At 41.5% G+C, this 24433-nt stretch overlaps 1 protein-coding gene across 1 annotated transcript in view; it reads left to right on the plus strand.

Annotated features, from left to right (window-relative positions):
• Positions 1-21158, plus strand: part of PPP1R14C (protein phosphatase 1 regulatory inhibitor subunit 14C) — an 80379-nt gene extending 59221 nt beyond the window's left edge. The window contains exons 2-4 of the mRNA XM_043456849.1: positions 1278-1361; positions 2723-2755; positions 19582-21158. Of these exons, the coding sequence (XP_043312784.1) occupies positions 1278-1361; positions 2723-2755; positions 19582-19656 (192 nt within the window). The 3' untranslated portion in view covers positions 19657-21158. The remainder of the gene's footprint in view (positions 1-1277; positions 1362-2722; positions 2756-19581) is intronic.
• Positions 21159-24433: the final 3275 nt, after the last annotated feature.

The following is a 24433-nucleotide window of genomic DNA, read 5'->3' on the forward strand; positions in this document are numbered from 1 at the left end:
ATCTGCCTCAGTTTCCTCAAAACACTTGGGTCCTCACTTTTGTGTAGGAGCAGGAAAAAGAACGGTTGGGCACCATTACCTAGTGGATGCGCTTTGCTAGAAAGGAAATTCTCAGAAAGTCAGCCTTGCCTCTGAGGACCAGACAAGGTGGCTGGCACAGAGCAGCAAAGCCCAGGTGGACGCACAGGTGTCCCCACACAGGTTTCTCTCTGACTTCTGTAAATACTCCTCGCCATCCCTGGGGCTGGGACGAGTTGGCAGGCAGGTGACTCCTCACGGCAAGTGCAAAATTAAAGCACTCTTCTAAATGCGATCTTTCTCTCCGCTTTCTCAGACCAAGATGTGGGGAAGAGGTAGGCGAGAGGAGAGGTAGCCGGGATTAACCAGGCACTGGAGGTCAGATTCCAGATCAGGAGGTCTCTCACCGCATTGCTGCTGGACTTCCTCGCCCTCTGTTGTGGACAGGATGTCCTTGGCTGCAGGAATTTTAAACTTGACTCCCAATAATAGGGCTCTACTGGGATGTCGGTGGGCTTCAGAGGTGGTTCGACTCGGCGACATTTTTCAGAACCCTCTTTCCTTACTTCTCCCGTCTGCCCACCACGAGTCAGACTCTCCCTTCACGGTTGCACAATGGTTGCAGCAGTTTCTAGGTAACGGGCTCCCTCAGCCCACTCTCCAGCCGGGATGCTGCTGTTGAAAGAACTTCTTTTCCCCCTGATCTGAGTTGAGTCTATAACTGGGGCTGGGGTGACATTGACCCAAGAGCCCTGGCTCAGAAACCCCTGGACTCAGGTTTTTCCAGACCCAGAGCTGGGAAGGGAGATGCAGATCCATGTCCCCCCACCCCCACCCACTCTCCAAAAAAAAAAGACCAGGTAGTCGCCAAAGAAATGTCGATGTTCAGTAGGAAACTGCAAGTCACACTACTCTTCCTATAATTGATCAACCCCCCCCATTAAATACTCAGAAAGGCAATTTCCTCCCAGAAAGTAGAAAATCATCATTGTTGAGGTAGCATTAGTGTCTATGCTTTGTGACTCTAATGTCTCCTTTGCTCCCACTCCTCCTTCTGTTCCTTTTCCCCTTCCCACCTCTTCTTCCTTTTTCTTCTCTTTCCTACTTCCCCTTCCTTCTTCTTTCCCTCCTCTTCCTCCTAGTCTCTTCCCTGTGCCCCCACCCCCATTAATTGTCAGCACATCTATATGACTCAACGCCATTGGTTAGATAAAGTGCAGTATCTCACTAAATAGAATGTTTCCATATTTGTTCCCCAGGAAGAAGAAATGCCAGATGTGGAAATTGACATTGATGATCTTCTTGATGCAGACAGTGAAGAAGAGAGGGCTTTAAAATTACGGGTAAGTAGTATTCAAAATCTAGATCCTTTGATGAATGCTTGAATCCACTTGGGTCCCCAGAGCATGGCTCTCACTCATCCTGCCCTGGGGTGGTGTTGGCGCCAGCGCTTGGGCAGTGGCAGGTTGCAGAGGGAATCAGTAGGATGCTGAGTGTTCACCCACATAAACTGCATATCTGGAGATAAAACAGCCCAAAGGACCTGACTATAGTCAGATCTTAAATCACCTTATGGATGTGAGTTTCTCCAGCTCCAACTTCTTGGGAGAAAGATGGTTCTGCCTGCAGAGATCCATTTGCCAGAGAAGAAAGGCATGTCCCACAGTTGTATGAGAAGGAGAGGGACTGAGCTAGAACTGGAATACCTAAGCCCAGGATTCTGGTCTTGCAGTTGTGGATTATAGCATTCATGAAATTCATTCCTAGATAAGATTGCTTGCAACATAATTCTAATAAAATATCTTTTATTGGAGCATGCTCACCTAATACAATGGATATTGAGATACCGCCCCCCCCCTTCCTTTGTCCAGAGCAAAAAAAATACTTATTTCCCTTTCCACAGGAAGTCAAATCTATCATTTTAAAATCTGCATTTGGGAGTTTCTAAAACCAATTAACCTTTGACCTCCTATGGTTCTCACTGTTCATTGATAATTACTATTAATGGCTGTTAGTTATCACTGATGACAAATGATCACTAGGGGCAAGCAAAGGACAAGTTTGAATGTGTTAATGTGTTTAGTGTGTTAATAATTACTGGTGCCCCTTGAGTGGTGAGCAGTCTCAGTTTAATGATTATTTCTTGTTGTTAAATTTAGTTGGGAGATGATAGCATCCCGGTTATGAAAGTTACAAAAAGCAAAACAAAAACAAACAAAAAACCCCAGGTACCAGTTCTATAGAAAATGTAATGACATAAAATTTTTTTCTAAAAAATAATTACTTGAAAGAGGCTTTAACTGCCATCAGATCACCCTGGCTGGTTCTCAGGGGAGGACAACCAAAGCCTGCAGAGGTGAGACAAGCTACTTTGTGGTTGAATCACAGCCAGGCTCTCATTCCCCACGCCCAGTGTGACTGTCACCATCTCTCACAGGCTGTCTCACCTTAAGTGTATCCAGATTATTATGAACCACATAGGCAGCCCGAAGGACAGATGTATATGTGTGTATTCTGAAGAGTGCAAATGAAAGGTACAACGTTGTGTCTTCAGAGGGCTAACAGATACTGAAATACAGTATGATTCTTGGTAGTCAGTATGAAATATTGATTTACCCTATTAAGAATAATGCTATAAAAATGAGATGATTTCACTTAAATGATGTTGAATTTTAAAATAAAACTTCTGTGTGTTTTCTTCTAGGAAGCTCTTGTAGACTGCTACAAACCAACAGAGGTAAGCAAATCACTTTCCCTAAATGTCAAGTTTGAGCTGGCTTTTTTCTTCTTTTTTTTTTTAATTAAATCAATTTCTCTATTTTTAAAGTGGAACCACAATAAGTAGTTTTGATTATGTGTACACTAAGTAGCCATTATAAGTGAAGTGCATGTGTTTGAATAACACTGACTTCCTTATTTGTAAACCTAAACGTGTCTGGTTCTAGAAGACTTAAAACTAATAGAATTGGGTGTGTTGCATGCTTTTATATCATATAAAAGCCAAACTTCAAAGGAAATTATAAGAAGGTTTGGAATCATTTTAGTAAAAATTTTAGATTTATAACTGGAGAATACATTCTATTAGTGTAGAGGTATGTATTTTTAAAAAGCTTAAAGCTGATTCTGTCATTTATAGTTGAATGGTTGCCTTTATTGGAAGGATAAATTTTATGCTTCATGTGGATATTTGTCAAGAACATAAGCATTAATGTAAAACACTGATATTAGTTTGATCAGACCAAAACATTTAATGAATACTCTAGTGACCCATGTACAAATTAAGGATTTGATCATTTAGGAAAATATTTGTAAAAGAAGTATTTTCACTTTGCTCCTATGATAAATAAGAGAAATTAGAAGATCTATCAGATGTTTTGAAGTTAATTTACAATATCAATGCAATAATGAGAGGACTTCTGTTTTTGAAGTGGCATAACTACAAAGGGAGAGGAGAGCATGTTTTAAAGAGTATGTAAAATTAAAATGAATGGGAGATTTTAGGATCGTTTGGCTTGAAGTCAGTTTCTTATTTGAACTTTATTCTTACAATCTCCGTTTTCCCTTATATTTATTACATACTGTATTCATAGAGATTTTAGATTTTTTAGGTATCAAAACATATATATATATATATATATATACACATATATATTTTAATCAATGCGATATATATATTCATAATTTTGAAAACCAAAAACAGGCTTATGGTGAAAAAGTAGCCATGTCTTTCACATTCCTTAGTTCCCCTCCCTAGAGGTATATATTTTATATTTATGTATCTTTGTATAACAACAATTTTGGCTGTTTCCCTGCTGTTTACTCTTATATTGCTAAGTATGCATTTACCACTTTTTTTCACTCCTTGACTTAAGAAGAATATGATAGATCTCTTACTCGCCACACAATTCATTTCCTTCCATCCCCTCAATAAAATTATTTAACAGTATTGTATTAACTCAGTAGTCAAGATTAACAGTACCATGATTTAAATAAATGTTTTTCACTGATAAGTCAAACAGTGAAATATTGCCAATGTTTCTCTCTTGCATAGCCATTTGTTTTTCCTGGAGTTGATAAGTACCTTGTCATTTATTTTTGTCTAGTGCCTATTGGTATTTTTTTTTGTTGAACTCTCCGGAATCTTTGTCTATGTAGTATATTTTTTATATGCTCAAACACATCATTACTATCACTCCACACCAGGCTTTCCTCCTGGAATCCCTTTGCAACAATATGGAGAAGTTATTCTCTGGGTCTGCTGAGTAGTTATTGTGTTGAGACTTCTGTTCACTGCTGTCCCCTGTCAGATGCTTTGTTTCTTAAATCTGTCTTCCTCATTTAAATTTGAGTACATCGTCCTACAATAGATTTTTGGGAAAGGATGTATAAAAGGTAAATTTTTTGAATCCCTGCATATATGAAAATATATCTTGATTGATAGTTTGGATGGTATAGAATTCTAGATAAAATTCATTTCTAAAACTCAATTTTAAGGGCATTATTCTATTGTATTACTTCAGTTGTTAAGAATTCAGAAGCCTTTTCCATTCTCAGAATCTAGGTGACCTATTCTTTTCCCTTCAGTTAACCTGGATTATCTCTATATTTTGGAATTTTACAATGATATGCTCTAGTGTGGGTCCTTTTCTGTTCATATGCTGGGTACTTTGTAAACTCTTTTAGTCTGAAGATTTATGCCTTTCAGCTCTTCAAAACTAATTTTTTTAATATTTATTATTTTTATCAATTTTTCCCCTCGGTATTCTATATTTTTGGCTCTCTTATTATTTAGATGTTACCTCTTCTAGATGGAGCCTCTAACTTCTTATCTTTTTCCTTTTGTTTTTCACCTCTTTGATCTTTTGTTCTACTTTCTGAAAGATTTCCCTGACTTTATCTTCTCTACTTTTAATTGATATTTTAAAATTTCAGCTATCTTATTTTTAATATTCAAGAACTCTTTCTTGTTCACTGTTCACTATTTTGTTTGAGTATTTCTTCTCATATTATGGATGCATTTATTTCTTTTTTCTCCTTGAGGATATCAGTCAATGTTTTGTTTCCTTTTGAAGATTATGCTGCTCTCTTCATTTTCTCTTTTTTCTCTGAATCACATTTTTTCTCTCTCTGTTTTTGTCCATCCTTGCTAATTCTGGGCAGTGTATTCATGTTTGAATGTTAGGACTCAGTAAGCTGATTGGAATCTGTGTGTATGAGCACAACTTGTCCATTGGTGGGTCTCAGCGTGGAGTGACCAGGTTGCAAATCAGATTTTTTTTTTTTTTCATTGTATGTGGGTATGGAGAGGGGGGTGCATTCTAGGTGGTTCAGTGGTAAAGAATATGCCTGCCAATGCAGGAGATGCAGAAGACGCAGGTTCTATCCCTAGCTCAGGAAGATCCCCTGGAGGAGAAAATGGCAACCCAATCCAGTATTCTTGCCTGGAGAATCCCATGGACATAGGAACCTGGTAGACTATAGTCCATAATGTTGCAGAGAGTCAGACACGACTGAGCGCATATACATACACACACACACATTTGGAACAGGGGGCTTCTCAAACTATTGCTGTTTGACATCTCTTTTCTGGAGAGGTTTTTCTGTTTGTCTGTTTTTTGTTTTTTGTTTTGTTTTTTTTTTAAGATTTGACCCAGTAAACTCCTATCTGAGGGTTGATAATCTGACTTTAGGCTTTGTTGAAGTAAGGACAGAAAGGCAGCAGGTGACCTCACCCTTTAGCTCTTTGGGGACTAGAACTCCTTTATTTATACATAGTTGGGAAATTAAGAGTTAAAACAATTAGATATTTGGAGAGCAGTATCGAATTGTTGCGAAGGGTTGGACAAGCTTAGTGGAATCTTAGTCAGGAAAAGTGATGAATTATGCCGATGAATTAACATGTGATGTGGGGGTGGGGGGTGGCTGCTGAGAGTAGATGCAGGCTGGTGGGTGTAGACATGCCCCTTACTCACTTATCATTCCTTTTTTCTTCAGTTCTTCTGGGTGGGGAAGTGCATCTTTTGGTATTTAGGTAAGAAAGGTTGGATATGCATGAGAGCCCTCCGCCTCTTTCCCTCAGGTTTTGCAATGTTCAGGGAGAAAAGTGTTTACACTCCTCATAATTAAATGAGATGGAGGGTCTTTTCCTCCTGCAATAATTGTATTCCTTAAAGCAGAAACATTACTTTACTGACAAAGGTCCGTATCGTCAAAGTTATGGGTTTTCCAGTAGTCATGTATGGATGTGAGAGTTGGACCATAATGAAAGCTGAGTACTGACGAATTGATGCTTTTGAACTGTGGTGTTGGAGAAGACTCTTGAGAGTCCCTTGGACTGCAAGGAGATCAAGCCAGTCCATCCTAAAGGAAATCAATCCTGAATGTTCATTGGAAGGATTGATGCTGAAGCTGAAACTCCAATACTTTGGCTACCTGATGTGAAGAACTGACTCACTGGAAAAGACCCTGATGCTGGGAAAGGTTATAGGCAGGAGGAGAAGAGAATGACAGAGGATGAGATGGTTGGATGGCGTCACCAACTTGAGATGGACATGAGTTTGAGCTAGCTCTGGGAGTTGGTGATGGGAACTCCACATCAGGGAACTCCAACTTCCACACCAAGGAAGCCTGGCATGCTGCAGTCCATGGGGTCGCAGAGAGTCATACATGCTAAGCAGCTGAACTGAGCTGGTCTCTTTGAAGAGGCTTATGAGATGAGAGGATGTGGTATTTGAATGTTCCTCGGAGTCCCAAAGGAAGAAGGAAGGAAAAGGTGCTGTAGTTTATGATGGAGCCTATCTTGCCCGCTTTTTTAGCTCATGGTTCCTAGGAATGGAAATGGTGTAAAACACTGGGGAATTTCAGTCAAGGTCATTGATGTATTAAAGGATCATTTCAGAAAAGTTTGGATAGTTTTGTCTTTAAGCTTATGTGCATAAGAAACAGATTTCACTGGCACCTGGATTGTGATAATAAAATTAATAGCTTGTGTTTCCCCCGAGCTCTAGAGTTCATACTGAGGGAACAAGTATTATCTTATTTAATCCTCACAACCATCACTTGAAGCAGAGAATTTGGGTGACTTGTCTAAGATCTCGCAGCAGTGAGCAGAGAGACCGCGACTTATCCTTGAGTTTCTGACACCTGATCTTGTGCTCTTTCTCTCCATCCTGCCAGTCTTCCTAAGCTGCTTGACACAGCAAGACATGTAGGACATTAAAGGACTTTGACTTATCTCAGCTAAATGCCTCACAATTAATGATGTTCCTTTTCAAGCCGCCTTCTCTGGAGGTACTATTTTTTGATCAAAAGAATTTTACATACAATTATTATGCCTCTTTGAAGTTAGAAATGTAAGGAAACCGTCTTTGCTGAATCAGACAGATCTATTTATAGTCTCATTGCAGAAGATGAGTTGGCAGTGGTGGGGCTGGGGGGCAGGGAGTGGAAAGAAGACTGGACTTTGAATCTAGAGTCTTATACCAGCACTAAACCTGTGTGACTTATAGCAATTTTCTCAACCTCTCTGAGCCTCCTTTTCCTCCTTTATGAAAATGGAGGTAGTAATAACCACCTCCTTAGATTTTAGTAAGGGCTATTTGCAATGAAAATATTATTAGTGATAGCAACAATATTAATAGCTTAGTCATCTCTGAGCACATGCCAGGCACTGATCTAATGCATGTATTAATCATTTCATCTTCACAGCAGAGTTATGAGGTTGGCACTATGATCCTCAGTTGAGACACAGAACAGCCTGTGTAAATTGCCTCAGGTGACGTAGTTAATAAGTAGAGAAGTCAGGGTACGTAGGAAAGCACGTAACATGAAGCTTGCCACATGCTGGTTGAATCTGGCTCCATATAAGGCAATACTTCTCCATTACATATTAATCGCATAAAATGCCCAAATTCACTGATAATGATATTCTTGCATTATTTAATTTGAAGAGCAGGTTTGAAAGAATCTTCTGATTTCACAGAAGTGATATTGTTCTGTCACAGACTTTGGGTCCGTGGTTTCATCCCGTGTGGGTCCCTGGCTAGGAAGAAAGAGACTTGTATTTCCCCATTTTGATTCATATGCCAAACTGTGGACTCCTGACATTTAAATCTTTCCTGACTTGGGCCCTTTAGAAAACACAGCAGTGTAACTGAAGTCCCCACACTAATGGATTAGTGATTGACTAGTCAGAATGGTGCTTTCATTTTTTCCACTTCAATAAATGCCATTTCTGATGTAGTTGATACTAAAATAGAGCTGATAGGTAGAAAATAGGATAGAAAATAGGTAGAAAAAGGATATTTCTATATAAAACATGAAGAAAATAAGTAATTTTGCTTTGGTTATTACTTGGATTTGAAGGATGCAAGTGGAGTTTGTAGGGCTTCCCAAGTGGCTCAGAGGTAAAGAATCCACCTGCCAATGCAGGAGACACAGGAGACACTTGTTCAATCTCTGGTTTAGGAAGATCCCTTGGAGTAGGAAATGGCAACCCACTCCAGTATTCTTGCCTGGAAAATCCTACAGACAGAGGAGCCTGGCGGGCTACAGTCCATGTGGTTGCAAAGAGTTGAACATGACTGAGTCACTGACCATGCACACAGTGGGCTTTGTAGAAATCAAGGATGGGGATGTCTTGGCCAACTAGCCAGGCTAGGGGGAAGCTTCTTCTCCTGTTGCTCAGTGTCACTTTGGATGGTTTTCAAATCTCAGGATCACAGAGGAACACTTCCATTGACTGGGATGGTGGAAAGAAATTGCATTTAATATGGGCTGGAGGGCGTCTCTCTTACCATCTGTTAAGAGAATTGCCAGTTGGACTTACGGACTTTTAGAAATCTCTTTTTTATAGTTAAAGGTGGCTGTGCCGTTGCTGTCTAATAAACATCAGATTTTTCTTTCTGGATTTATTTCTTTTTTGTGAAATAGAGGTTGAGGTATTACCTATCATCTTAGCCATCAGAGTCTGTCCATTGATACGCATGAGAAGTTCACGCAGGATGACTCAGTCTGTGAGGAGGCGGTGAGAGGCATCTTTGGTCCCAGTAGTTGGCTGGGTCATAGAAATGTCATGCCATGTGACGGTACAGAAGAAGGATGTCTAATTATTGTTTGCAAATGGGAATTGGCCAGTGTTTTCAGCAGGACGGGTCTGCCCTGTTGTTCATTGTGTGTTGGTAGGAAGGCAGATTCGCTTTCCTTGCTCTGATGTCACAGTGACTGCATCTTACATTTCTGATAGGCTTTGGTGCTGGCCATTGTCACCTTCCTACTCACACCCACCATTTAGTATCTTAACCTGTCATTTAAAATATTGTTCAGTTTATGCGTACATGGAAATACTCCCAGCCCTGATTACTGAGCTGACTGCAGCAGAAAGAAAATGTAAACTAGGAGAGTCGGTGTGAGTGGCTGGAGGAAGTTTGGCTTGGTGTTTTGCTATGTTCTCTTTGTTCATCCATTCAACAAATATTTATAGAAGATTTCTGTAATCTAGGGACTTAGAGAGGGTGGCGAACATGTGTGTCCGGTTTAAAAACAATCTCTTAGGGACTTCCCTGGTGGTCCAGTGGCTAAGACTCCACGCTACCAATGCACGGCCCGGGTTCCATCCCTGGTCAGGGAACTAGATCCCACATGCCAAACCTAAGACCCAGTGCAGCCAAAATAAATAAATAAACATTAAATAATAAATAGAAAATAAGATCAATCTCTTAAAAGGCCACAGCCACTATGGTGAGAATTTCAATGCTCAAAAAATTTTAAAATGGGGATAAAATGACAGAAGTGCCAGGGTGTCAGCTTATCCCATGGTTCTCTAAGTTAGAAACCAAATTGCTGAATGGAGAGTGATTTTATGGGATCTGTACTTTGCTGGAAAAAGCCAAGGAGGCTGCCGTTTTGCTTGTTTAATAGATCTGAGAGCCTGCATGCAGGGAAAACTTTTCATCTAGCTTCTCAAGGGATTTCCTCAAAAAAGACTGCTGTTTAGGGCTGGGAAAAGGAGTAGAACAAGAATGTGAGATTAATGAGTTGAAATCTACCCTTTGAAAACTGTCACCTTCAGAATGATGTCTCTGAAGGGTAAGAATTGGGAAATTACAAAGAAAGACTGGAGTCAGATAGGAACGACATTCTAGCCGTTGGAACCATTGGCTACAATAGCCTAATTATGTGTTAGAGTAATTGGGCAGGTAGATCATAAAGAGTTCAGATTGATTAGCCAGAAACATGGGAAGCTTTATCTAGTGGCCAAAAGGATTTTAGTCCCAGTATGTCAGTTGTTCACACACTTTCATTAGGGCTCTTTAGGCTCCAGGCCTCTTCTGCCCAGGGAGAAAGAGCCAGGACATGTTGGAGCTGACTTTTGGACTCATTTTTAAAGAAGATTTATTTATTTACCTTATTTTTTGGCTTTGCTGGAAGAACCACATGCGTCTTGCCATTGGATGGTCCCCTTCCCCCCAGACATTAATGATTATTATTTTATAAAAGACTCAGTGGAGGAGGTAGAGGCTTTAAAAGGCAGTGACTTTAAACAGTTGGCATTTTCCAGTGATTGATTGTGCTTTTATGGCCTTTTCTTTTTCTATTAAATTCAAAATGAATGATCATGTGACACCATGATCATGTTTTAAAAGCTAATCAACCCTATATTAAAATCAGCTTTATGTTTTCTTCTTGTGTTTAGATTTATCTGGGCAAGAGAAAAACTATGTTAAAGGCAATTTGACACATGATTTTTGATTTCTATATCTTTAGCAAAGGGAGTCACAATCACACAAGTCTCAAACAGTTTAGAAATGGATTTCTTTCCTTTAGACAAGATTCAGGTGTTTGTACTAAATAATATTGTCCTTCATTGATAATAGAAGCCTTGATGAAATTAGTTTTCTTAGGGATTATGAAATGGGAATTCTGCTGAGTGTAGTCCATGGATTATTTATTGGAGTTGGATTACTTATTTGGACTTTATGTGGTGTGAATTGCAGGTGTACAGTGTGTGAGAAACCCATTAGTAAGTGAAGGAAGAATTAAATGCCAGTTAGGTTGGATCTGGTGAGGGCAAATGAACTGTTCTGCTGCATATACAAAAAGGTTAGAATTTGGGTACAAAATAAATTAATCTAAGAGCAGCGGTTTGAATCTCTAAAATAGATTCATGAGACCGCTCTCATCAGCAGAGCAAATTAATCTTTAATGGTGGATAGTCAAGGAAATAAATGGACAAAATAGTGTCAGTGGTTTTTAAGTTAAAGGAGGGGGAACCAGGATGCAGTTAAGGCCTTCAGGAATGTACGCTGGCAGAAGTCATTATAAGCACAGCAGGTACAAACCCTCACCCAAAACAGATTCATAAGCCTCTCTTCAGATCATGAAAAATAGGATCAGTTCTGGTGTGGTTCTGTCGGCAAATGAACTTCTCTGAAGAAAAACCCTCTCCCCTCCCCCACCCCCCAAAAGACGGGGAAGTGAAGTATTTCAGTGCTGAGTGATGAAGGCCCCGGTGCTGCTGAATAATGCCACCGACTGAGGAGAGCAAATCCCAGGGTCACACAGGGATGGGCTCGCCCCCAAAGCCACGTTCATCAGGACGGATTCACCGCCTGCCCCTTTGGCGTCCTGTGTGACCCGGACAGTCAAGCCAATGAAAGTTTACAGTGTGATTTTTGAATGCTTAGCTGGTTCGTTGAGGGAGGACATTTTGCCATTTGGAATAGTTTTCAGGTGTTGCCATCATGTTTAAGAAGAGGCATGCACTGCCTACCCTTCCATTGTTCTCACATATCTAATCTTTGCTGGATCTTGAAATTCTTCTCATAGAGCCTGGTGACTACAGTTCACAGTGCCGTTTTGTGTATTTGAAAGTTGCTAAGAGAAAAAATTGTAACTGTGTGGTGATGGATGTTAACCAGACTTACTGTCATGATTACTTTGCGATATATTCATGTATCATGTCTTATGGTGGTTTAGTTGCTAAGTCGTGTCCAACTCTTGCAATCCCATGGACTGTAGCCTGCCAGGCTCCTCTGTCCATGGAATTCTCCAGGCAAGAATACTGGAGTGGGTTGCCATTTCCTTCTGCAGAGGATCTTCCCAACCCAGGAATCAAACCCGGGTCTCCTGCATTGCAGGCAGATTCTTTACCGACTGAGCTATGAGAGAAGCCCATTATGTCGTATACTTGAAACTAATATAATGTTGTATGTCAATTACACGTCGATTAAAAAAATGAAATTCTTCCATGTCTACCAATCACAACTTGCCTGATTCCCATGTCATCTGTTGAATGCCAGGCTTTTTGGAAGGAGTGTCAGGTAGCTACATAAAACAGGTGCAAGTTGACTTGATTTGCCATCGTTTGGCAGCGAGGCTCAGGGACAGATGGTCCCCGAATGTGCCTTTTTAGGAAATGCTTGGTGCAGTGACTGGGGTGACAAAGAGGAGGCACACGGGAAGTTGCTGATCCTCATGGGCTCCAGCCTTCAGAATCCTCCCCTGCTGTTTCTTTTCACGCCACCTAAGCAGTGGGTGGTATTTTTTGGACAAGCAGGTAAAGCCCTCAGAGTTCTGCTGGGCGCCCTTTGTCAGAACTTGCATGTGGCACACAATCGTTCTCATTGGTGACATCATTCACCAAGCGGCAGTTTTAAGCATTTCTTTGGAAAAATCTGTTTGTTGGGAAATATTTCTCATCAAAGGGCTGCGTCATAATATCCATTTATCTTGTTTATCTTTTCCAATGACTTGAAACGCTTGAAAGAACGACATGAGTGAGTGCAGCTTAGTCACGCACACAGCAGCGGTCTGTAGTGACACCCAGATTTCTCCTTCTCCCACTTTCCGATGGACCCACCCGAAGCAGCGCAATGTCATCACTAACAGATGAGTCACTCCGAGCGACTAGGGAAGGGCCGCAGACGCCTGGCTCTGGTGATAATTGCAAAGTGCGCATCCATCTGCCGCCTCTGGCACAGACCCCAGCAGGCGAGAAAGGGTGGCAGCTGAAAGCCACGGGGCCCAGGAGGAATTAGGAACGAGAGCTCAGAGTGTGGCCACCGCGAGGCCATGCCCCGTGCCAGCCCATACCGCCCAAACTCCAGAGCGAGGACGGACCTTCTGTTTTCACGAAGCTGCCAGGTCCCCTCAGAAGCCTGCTTTGCCTTTTCTTTCCTAGGAGTCTCTCTGTAAATCCGATGGCCTCATGTCATTGAGTCAGGTTTCCAGGGTCACTGGAGATGTTTCTGTTGTTCTTTGATCTCTTCTGTGTGTGTGCTTGTGCAAACCTCTCCTCTCTTCGCTGCCCTCCCCACCTCCAGCATCCTAGTCTCCACTCTCCCCCAAGTGTTCCTCCTCTTCCCTAACTCTCCCAGGTGGCCTAGTGTTCCAGCGCTGAAAGGAGAACCTCTGGAACCTTCCTCCAGAGTAGCTGGGGCCAGTTAATACTTTGTACCGTTCCAGCCTCCTCCATTGATATATAGAGATTCTCGTGTTTTCTCTCCCTGCTGCTTCACTTTAATGCCTCGCTGTGTGGATTAATTGCTTCATGTACATATTTCTTGGCTTTACAAACCTTTGCTGAGCACCTCCTGTATTATGCACCATGCTAGGAAAACAAAAAGGAGTTGGATTCATGCAGCCAAGTAGGAGTGACAAGTGTGCTCAGGATTATCTTGCATCCTTTATATAAATGATACTTTGTAGTTTTTCTTCTTCAGCCTGCTTATTGTGCCCAACATGAGACTTCTGAGATTTGTCCATGCTCATACAGAAGGCTCTAGTTTATTCATTTTTATTGCATTCCTGTGCAATAACATTGTTTAAATGTATATAATCCTCTTTACTATAATTTATGAATACAAAACTGACATGGTCTGTTTGTTAAGACACTAGATTCTTATGGGCATCTGCTTTCCACTGGTTAGAAAATCTACTGTTTATTTGAGAATGATAAAAAAAGGAAGAAGAAGAAAGAAAAGGCTAGTATCTTAGTCATTATGTCTTCACCTCGTAGGAAACCTAGAAAGGTCTCTGGGCCTCCCAGGTCATGAGACTATATTGTTTTATAGTCTCATATGTCTCTCTACCCCCACTCAAGTGTCTTCTGAAATTTCTTATAAAATTCAGTGGGCACCTTGGCAACAGAACTTTCTATTACTCTGCTGTCTTTTAAGAGTTAAATAATTCCAAAATTTAACATTTTTAAACTGTCCAGCCTTATCTTCCTAAAATAGTGTGTCACTCACCAACTCTCCTTGCCAAATAAAGGCCCCTCAGATACTAAGTGTTAACTGCAAAGAAGTTAGTTGAGGCTCCTCTTCTCTCCCTAGATCAAGTTATTTGGAGTTTCAAGTGAATGTAAGCACCACAAACACAGGTCTTTCCCAAAGAAGGCAATAACATTATTCTGTTACAGTATACTATAACATATTTATCCCCTCTTCTGCTATTCACTCAGGCTATCTTTATTCACAGACAGCATGATTGTCTATGTAGAAAATCCAAGAGTATACCCAAAAGTTACCAGACATAATGAGTTCAGCAAGCTTGCAGGATACAAGATAAATATATAAAAATCTATTGTATTTCTATATACTAGCAACAATCAAAATTGAACTAAATCCACACCACTCACAGTAGCGTCAACAATATTAAATATTTAGGAATAAATCTGACAGAAGATGTATAATATTTGTACACTGAAAACCAAAAATGTTGCTTAAACAAGACTTAAATGGGTACAGAGATATACTATTTTCATGGGTGAGAAGATTTATTATTGTTAAGATGTCAGTTCCCTCCAAATTGATCTATAGATTTAATGCAGTCTTAATGAAAACCCAGCCAGTTTTTATTGGTAGGCACTTACAGGCAAAACAATTCTAAAATTATTAAGGAAATTTAAAGGACCTAGAATAGTTTTGAAAAAGATTAATAAATTTGGCTGATTAACATTACCACATTTTAAGACTTATTATAAAAGTCTACACTTTCCTTATTGGTGTAAGGATAGATACATAAATAGATCAATGCCTCAGCTATTCTACTCCTAGGTATTCACCCAAAATAAGTGGAAGCATATTTCATACAAAGACTTGTACGTGATGTTTTTAGCAACTTTTTTTATGATTTGTGTAGTTTTCTATTTTTTTAATTGCTTTACAATATTATGTGAGTTTCTGCCACACAGCAACGTGAATCACCCATAGGTATATATATGTCCCTCCCTCTTGAACCTCCCCTTCCACCTCCCACCCCATCCTACCCCTCTCGGTTGTCACAGAGCACTGGATTTGAACTCACAGCATCGTACAGCAAATTCCCACTGGCTATCTATTTTACATATGGTAGTGTATATGTTTCAGTGTTCAGTTCAGTTCAGTCGCTTAGTCATGTCCAACTCTTTGCAAGCCCGTGGACTGCAGCATGCCAAGCTTCCCTGTCCATCACCAACTCCTGGAGCTTGCTTAAACTCATGTCCATCAAGTTGGTGATGCCATCCAACCATCTCATCCTCTGTCGTCGCCTTCTCCTCCTGCCCCCAATCCCTCCCAGCATCAGGGTCTTTTCCAATGAGTAGGTTCTTAGCATCAGGTGGCCAAAGTATTGGAGTTTCAGCTTCAGCATCAGTCTTTCCAATGAATACTCAGGACTGATTTCCTTCAGGATTGACTGGTTTGATCTCCTTGCAGTCCAAGGGACTGAAATGTGTTACTCTTTCAATTCATCCCTCCCTCTCCTTCCTCCACCATGTCCACAAATCTGTTCTCTACGTCTGCATCACCATTGCTGCTCTGGAAATAAGTTTATCAGTACCGTCTTCCCGGATTCCATATATATTTGTTAATGTACGATATTTGTTTTTCTCTTTCTGATTTACTTCACTCTATATGGTAAGCTCTAGGTTCATCCACCACATTGGAGCTGACTCAAATGCATTCCTTTTTATGACTGAGTAATATTTCACTGTATTTATGTATCAAAACTTCTTTATCCATTCATCTATTGATGAACATCTAGGTTGCTTCCATGTCCTAGCTATAGTAAAGAGTGCTGCAGTGATACATTGGGGATACATGTGTCTTTTTCGGTTATGGCTTCCTCAGGGTATATGCCTAGTAGTGGTATTGTTGGATCACATGGTGGTTTTACTCCTAATTTTTTAAGAAATTTCCATACTGTTCTCCACACTGGCTTTTAAGCCCCAAAGAGGGAATAACTCAAATTCCACCAACAGGTGACTGGGTAAACAAATTGTGATACTTCTCTGAAGGGGTATGCCAATTGGCAACAAAGTAGGAATGAACTATTAATACATGCAGCAGTATTGCTGAACCTCAAAATAGTTTTGCTGAGCTAAAGAAGCCAGAGTAAAAAGTATAGAGTGTTATAATTGTATTTATAGAAACCTCTAGAAAATGCAAACGAATCTAGAATGACAGAAAACAGATCAGTGTTTTCCTGGGGCAGGAGGAATAAGAGGAGGAGGGGAGGAGTATCAAGGAAAATGAAAAATCAGCTGGAAGTATTGGATATGTCCATTATATTCATTGTGCAGATAGTATGCTCATAGTAGTTGTATACTTCAACTATGTGTATTTTGTGGCATATCAATTATATTTTAGTGAAGCTGTTTACAAAAAAGTCCCTGGGGTCCTTTTAGTGTTGAGAGCTTCCCTCCCAACCATTCTATTAAAATTTCTCTCCTCCAGGGCACAATGGCCCTTTTCTTGCCTGATTCAATATCTTTGTCTTTGACTTAATCTCTCATCAGCAATTTCTTCTTTTGGCTTCTTAACCACACAGTTTCTTTGCAATATTGTAAATCAACTATACTTCAATTTTTAAAAAATTTTGAAAGAAAAACCAGAACACTTTCTTGAGTTTCCCCCAATTTCATTGGTTCCTCTTTTTCAGTCTCCTTTGCTGGCGCCAAGCCTTTGCCAGATCTCACTTGTTAGAGGGCCTCTGACCATGGTCTTTGGCCTTTTTTTCCTCTCTATTTGCACTTTTCTCCAAGGTTTTTGCATCTAGTTTTGTGATTCCAAGTATTGTCATCTTGAACAGTTCAATAGAATTTTCTGAGATGATGGAAAAATCCTACTGTTCAATATGATAACCATTAGCTAATTTAATATATTATATATGGTGACTGAGCATTTGAAATGTGGCTTGTGTGACCAAGGAAGTGAATTTTAATTTTTATTTATTTTAATTAGTTTAAATTGAAATAGCCACATGTAGTTAGGGGTTAATATATTGAATAACCTGGGTCTAGATCACTGTGTTTACAAACTATGGGTGGTAACCATTAAGTGATCTTGATCTGTATTTTTTTTCAAAATAGAATAAAATAGAAAATATCTTACGGATAGTAAGAGTTACATTTTTATGTGAAGCTTTTGTTTCAGTCTTGCATCTCTGTATACTAGGTTGCTATAACTATGTATAGATCACAAGATTTTTAGGGCTTTTTGTTTGTTTTGTTTTCAGTTGAAAGTCATTTAGATCAGTGCTCGTCATACCCATATTTATGTCTTCTGTCCAAGTTCAGAAATGGTGGTGATTAAAATGTTTATGTCCTTTGACCTACGACAGAATAGCTCTCCAAAGGGAATAATCCAAACTGTAAACAGAGATTTATACACAAAGATGTTAATTGTGGCATTGTTTATACTTTCAAAAAGCCAGAAACCAGCCAAATATCCAGTGATGGAGGAATTAAACAGATTGTAGAACATCCATATAATAAAGGACTGTTTAACTATTAAAATTAATTTTTAAAAAGACTACTTAATGTTGTGGGGACAAGACTTGACATAATGCTAGGTGTGGGCTTTCCTGGTGGCTCAGATAATAAAGAATCTGCCTGCAATGCAGGAGACCTGGGTTCGATCCCTGGGTTGGGAAGATCCCCTGGAGAAGGGAATGGCTACCCATTCCAGTATTCTTACCTGGAGAATTCCATGGACAAAGGAGCCTGGTGGGCTAGAGTCAGAGTCCGTGGGGTCACAAACAGTTGGACATGACTGAGTGACTAATACACACACACAATGCTAAGTGCAAATAAAGAATATATTTATACAGTATGATCTTAATTAGGTAAAAATAATTTCCATAGAAGAAAACGTGTTAATAGTGGTTCGTTCTGAGGAGTAATTGTTGTTGGTTTATATTTTCTAGGTTTTCTAGAAAAAGCACATGTAACTTTTATAATAGCAAAAAGATTATTAAAAAAGAAATCATGGCAGCTCCTCATATATTAACTGTTTAAGCATATTATGTTTTAGAGATGGATAGAAGCACAGGGGCTGTGCTCCCAGAAGTCTGGGAGCTATGGCTGGGGGTTGTAATTGGTGGGTGATTGTCTGAAAGCTGTTTTTCAGAGGTCTTAAAAGAAAGGAAGTCTCCTTAACGTTTTTGCTCCGGGATGTCCCTGCTGTGCGCAGTTCTGTCACTCACTGGCTGTCCTTTGCTGATCAGAAAGTCTGATTGGCTGTCAGCTTTGTTTCAACAAATCTAAAAAAGGAAGACAAAGTAATTATTATCTAATAAATGCGACTTATTTAGTAGCCAGAAACTTTAACACATGAGGCAACAACGAAAGATTGCTGATGGCTTAAAGTGAGAACTATTCTAGATTGTTCTTTGGGTTCTGATCCATGAATAGTCACAGCATCATTTTAGTGGGTCTTCCCCAGTATTACATTTTAAATGAAATTAGAGTGGAATAAAAAAAGAGTCTGTGGCATATAGTAAGTATTCATTCTTTAAGTTTTTATTTCAGATGTATTTTTGTATGTACTGGGTTGTATATATAAATGTGTCTTGTTTTTCTTTTCAAACTGTGATTTGCAGTCCAAAAAAGTCAAGAGACTTCTATTATGATCTAGACCCACGGTTCTCAGTAAGATCCTGAGACCAGAAGCATAGGTGTCACCTGGAAGCTTGTCAGAAATGCAAGTTCTCAGGCCACAGCCTGTATCTACTGAATCAGAAACTCTGGGTGGGTGGGCCAAGCACTCTGGAGTTTATTTAATAAGCCCTCCTTCCCCACCAGTGATTTGATGTGCACACCCGTGGTGTGAAAACCATGGGTCTAGTTTAGCTCTTTCAAGTGAGGTTCAGAGACTAATGCTGGCATCATTTGATGGCCAGTTGGAAACGCAAAATCTTCAGCCCCAACCAGACTTATTCATTCAGAATCCACACATTTCCCTGGTGATTTGTAAGCAAGTGCTAAAGATTTAGTGAAGTTAGTGAAACATTGATCTAAACCACATAGGCCTTCAGGGGCCAAGTAGATAATGTCAATGAGTGAAGGCAGCTTGGTTTTTTTCTCTTTAAAGAGAGTACAGCAGTGAGAAGGCAGGATGGTGAGAAGTTTAAGTATCTTCATTTGTTTAAAAATGTCCTATACTGTACCAGTTGGGTTAACACATCCAACCAAGCTCATCAATTAAGGTTAGCTGCAGATGAAGTCAGTGACTTCAAGCAGATTTTAAACCCTTATTTGAATATTGTGACTCTCTCATAATAACTTCTTCTGATCTCTTTTAGGAGTTCATCAAGGAGCTGCTCTCTCGGATAAGAGGCATGAGGAAGTTGAGCCCCCCGCAGAAGAAGGCTGTATAATTCCAGCCCAGGTGGAACTCTGCTGGAGACCCAGGAAGGAATTTGGACTTCAAGAAGACTTTTCTTAAAGAACTGTTGTCCTTATGAGCAACTTTTTTGGGGGGTGGGGAGGGGTGGTATCTATTAGACATTTATTCAAGAGTGTTCCTTTTTTGGTTTTTAAAGTTTTGGTTGGTGTAATATTTTAATAGCAAAGATATCACAGACTCTGGCTTCAGCCCAACCAGAGAGCATCAAATCAGGCAGACATGCAAGGAGGGGCTGGACCAGGCAGCATCTTCTTGGAGAAACCAGATACAGGGATGATGGTTTTCTTACAGCTAGTTTGGTAATACTTTTTTCTTGAGTTGTACATTTGACACAGAGGTTGAATTTCTTGTACTTGTATATATCTACAGGCAACTAAGTTAAAATGTGGATGTGAGTTTTATTTCACACGGATGGAATAAACTTGTGGTCGTCCTTTTATTGGAGGTCATGGCATGTGTGTTTTCAAGAGGCCACTAGGTCTTCTTCGTGTGAGTGCTGGAGACCTCCAATGTTCACTTTCTGCACCAAAGTGAAAAGAACTCAGCGTATCTTTAATGAGCTACACTACGACAATGTGGAGTTGGTCAAGGGCTTAATTTATGGACTTTGTATTATTCTGTTAATCGGGATGCTTTGCCAGGTCATGTACTTATTGCCTCATTTGTGGTATTTTAAAGTTTTCTGAACCCTTTCTTTGAATGACTATTCGAATTTCTTGGGAAATGTTCACACTATGTGAGGGGTGTTTGGCGGTGGAACCAGAAAGCGCCGTGTAGCAATTCATTCTGTGCTTTCTACCAAATACCATGTATTATTCTCTCTCCATGAAAGCAGGTCATAAGGAAGTGAGCAGATTCAGTATCTTCCTCCTTAGAAGTAGATCTGGTCACTTCTGTGCCTGGGGGGCATCAGACCAGGGTGGGTGAGCTGAGCGATGAGCGGGTGTACAACTGAGAAAAACCTCAGCTCCGCTGGAGAAAGTCGATGCAAGAGCGTTGGCTGGTTTAGAAGTGTGGTAGAGATTTCCTTTCTGGCTTCTCTCAGTGGCTTATGCTGAGGACTGTGGCCCTAATTGTGCACCCCGATCCAATCCCTTTGCTTGGAGCTGAGCCTGGGGCACCTGCTGAGCCCCTCTCAGTTCGATACTGGCTCCTTGGAGAAGGATCAAAATGCAGCTGGATGTGGGTGGGGTCAAAGGTCAGAGTAGAAACTCTTGGTGTCTTCCGGGAAGCCCCCACTGCCTCCCATAGAAACCCCCCTCCCTACCGTAAGGTGTCTCTAGGTGGCCCTGTCAGAGGACAGGGGTCAGGCATTTTATATCAAGGGTGCTCTGAACATATTTTATTTTTTAAAAGAACTATGTTTGTGAATTTTATGTACACTGGCAAGCTTTTGAAAATGTATTTAATTTTGTAATGTTTACCAATGATTTATTTACAAGCTATTTACTCGAATAAATGAAGCTGCTTACACCTCTGCTTACACGTTTGCCTTGTGAAACCACATGGGTGTGATGAGATGCTCTGAAGACAAGGGTGTGGGCGCATATGCTCAGTCGTGTCCAACTCTTTGCAACCTCATAGACTGTAGCCCGCCAGGCTCCTCTGTCCGTGGGATTTCCCAGGCAAGGATGCTGGGGTGGGTTGCCTTGCCCTCCTCCAGGGGATCTTCCCGACCCAGGGATCAGACCCAGGGATCGAACCCACGCCTCCTGCATAGGCAGGTGGGTTCTTTACAACTGAGCCACAGACAAGGGTACCAAGCACCTATACCTAACTTTTCATCTTCAGGTCTTTTGTTCATTTGATCCTGGACCTCACCTGAGGCATCGTCAGATCAGGTGATGAAAGGAGAGGAGCTGGGACAGACTCCCGGCTTGAGCAGGAAACAGAAAATAACTCTGTGCCCTTGGCCCTGCCTGCCTTCTACTCCAACACTCCCCTAGGCCGTGCATCTTTCATTTCATTCAAACTCCCTTTTGCCCATCTGGTGTATATTCTCAAGATTTCAGATGAATCAACTATTCCAATTATTGTTAGAATGCCTTGCACTCTATGAGTACACAAAAATCGGAACTTGCAGCAGTTCTGTTAGGTTTGACCAGCGCAAGTTATAATCTTTAGAACTTTTCCTTTGAAGGCCTCTGAGGCCTACCACATCATACACTTCCTGCCCCCCGCCCCTTGTTCTTGGCCTGGCATCACCTGACTCTCTGGAGCACTCAAGTCACAAGTTGGGACCTCCTCCTGGCCTCCCAATCCCAGTCCCAACGCATCCATAGTCACCAAGCTTTTCCTCTGCTAGTACTGCTTAAATCTGTCCTGGTGAAATCTTGCCATGATTGCTGCAACTATCTTGGAATTGACTTCCCTGTGTTCTGTCTTATGTCCCTCCGATCTGTTTTCCACCCAGTAATCAGAATAATCTTTCCCCAAAACAGCTCTGATCACTCCACTCCCCTACTTAAAACCCAAACCCCTCTGACTTCTCTGCAAGGAACTGGTCCCTACCTCTCCAGCCTTCTCTATCAGGCTTTCAGACTAACATCTGGTCCTACTGAATTCCTTGGGGTGTCTGAAATGTTCTCTGTATTTTTTTTCCTCAGAAGCTTTGCAAAAACTATTGCCTGGGTCTGGTACACCCTCTCCACCAACAGGCTGTATCTGGAGAGCTGGATTGGTCCCCTGCTAATTGTGTGCACACAGCCTAGTGGCATGTCTCCACTATATTACTACTGGCTATTCATTCACCTGTTGTCTCATCTGTTAGACTCTAGGATTCTTGAGGTTGGAACTGGATCTTATAAATCAGGCCCCTGGTTCTGTGCTTGACCCATCAGAAGGATCCATATGTGTTTGCCAATTGAATAAATATGATAAATGATTCTTCAAGAAAACTCAACTGACTCCTTCCCACCTCGGAGAGCATGCGCATATTAGACCCGAGTGTATGTTTGAACTACCTGTGAAGATTTAAAAGCAGCTAATGCCTAGACCCTAATCCTGACCAACTTAATCAGAATCCGTAGGTAGGAGCAGAGATTAGACATTTTTAAGGTCCCCAGGTTGAGTCCCCCAGGCCACTGGCCGTTCTTGCGTAGCCCAATGCCCATGTCTGACGGCAGGGCATCAGCTTGTGCTGTTACGACAGGCGGCAGCCGTGACGTGAGCACACCACTTCTCATTTTATTTCCACTGGAGAACCCGGGGCCCCGCCTGCTCTGGAGCTGTGGCACAGCCTACTCTGGGCTCTTCTTGTTTTCTCCCCTAACAAAAAGCTCCTGGGCTTGGCCTTGGCAGCAGAGTACAGAGCACCCTTTCTTCAGTTTCCTGAGAAGGCAACTTTAGGAGAAAGAGCAGCCCAGGGCGATGTGGTTTCCAACTCTTGTTACACACAGATGCTTGATTTTCCTTTACAAACTGGAGTCCCCATGAAAGGCTGTGTGTTGTGCAGAAATCAGTTAATCAACAGTAGATGAGTAAGTCATTATTTCTGGTTCTTTCCAAGAAGACGAAGTGGCTAGGGACACGAGGTCTGTGCGAGCCACGACTGCCCTTTCACTGAGGGGTACAGACAGAAGGGGTCAACGCCAAGAGACTGCCAGGCAGGTACCAGGCCCCCACCTGGAGACGCAGTTTGGAGAGCGTCTGGGAGGTGACCTCATCCCTTCCCATGGTCAGAGTGGGAGCCGTGTGATTGCCTCATTGCTTAGAGTTGCTCTGGGTGCTGCTCCACGCCCGGCCTGCAAGCACGGGGCTTGTTCTTGTTCCTGTCCCTCCAGTGTTGCTCAGCGAGATGCCCAGGCTCAGAGCCAGCCCTCCATGTGACTGCTGAGTGACACTCCGGCCCTTGCACCACATTTCTGCTTCCGAGTTAAAGCTGCTGTGGATGCCCTCTGCTTCTCAGGGATCTTCCTTGAGTGCCAACACTTTTGGGAACTTCCTACCACCCCCTTCATCCACATCCTTCCACCTCTGCTTTAGGCACCACCCTGAGGACACTTTGATGGCAGAAATTGCCTAAGATGTCTTGGGTGGGGGAAAGTACTGTTAGTGGGAGGGCCCCTTGTCTATGGTCTAAAAACACACGAAGAACTCAATGTATTTGGTATTAGAACTTTGGGGAAGCCAGTTTCAGATTGAACAGAGATGGGGTCCTGGTGATTCTCCCCACTGCTGTTTTCTTCTTCTTTGAATTTATTTCAATCCAAAGGATCCTGGAGAGTTATTACTGAGAGCTGGTGAAATTCTCTCTGAGGTTCAGGATGTAACTAGCTGGGTGTTTATAATTTTCCTGTGAAAATCAGGTGGCTTCTCCCAGTCTTCGGTGAGTGAGAAAGATCCAGACTTCCTGGAGTTCCCCTCCTCCCCGACTCAGACACCAGGGCTGGAAATGCCTCACTTCTTCAGTGTTCTGATGCCACTGTGGTGTCATGCACCTGGGAATGAATGGCTTGTATAAGACTGGATTGTTCTCCTCTCGGCTGTGTGGGTGTTCCCACCACAGCACACTGGATGAGCATCTCAGTGGAGTACTGTTACAAGAACAACTGCAAACTAGGCCCTGGAGATCTGGTCTTCTGATGCTTTTATTGGGTCCATTGGATAAATAAGACCAGATTTATCTCTGGTACATATTTCCTTCAGCTTCAAGCTCTTCAAGGTAGAGTGCATTAAATGACCTTGCTGGGTTTGGGTTCACCTTGTTCCAGTGGATTCTAGAGGTAGAAAGTCCTATCAAGTATATG

Source organism: Cervus canadensis, chromosome 33 (assembly GCF_019320065.1).
Source record: "Cervus canadensis isolate Bull #8, Minnesota chromosome 33, ASM1932006v1, whole genome shotgun sequence".
Taxonomy (NCBI): domain Eukaryota; kingdom Metazoa; phylum Chordata; class Mammalia; order Artiodactyla; family Cervidae; genus Cervus; species Cervus canadensis.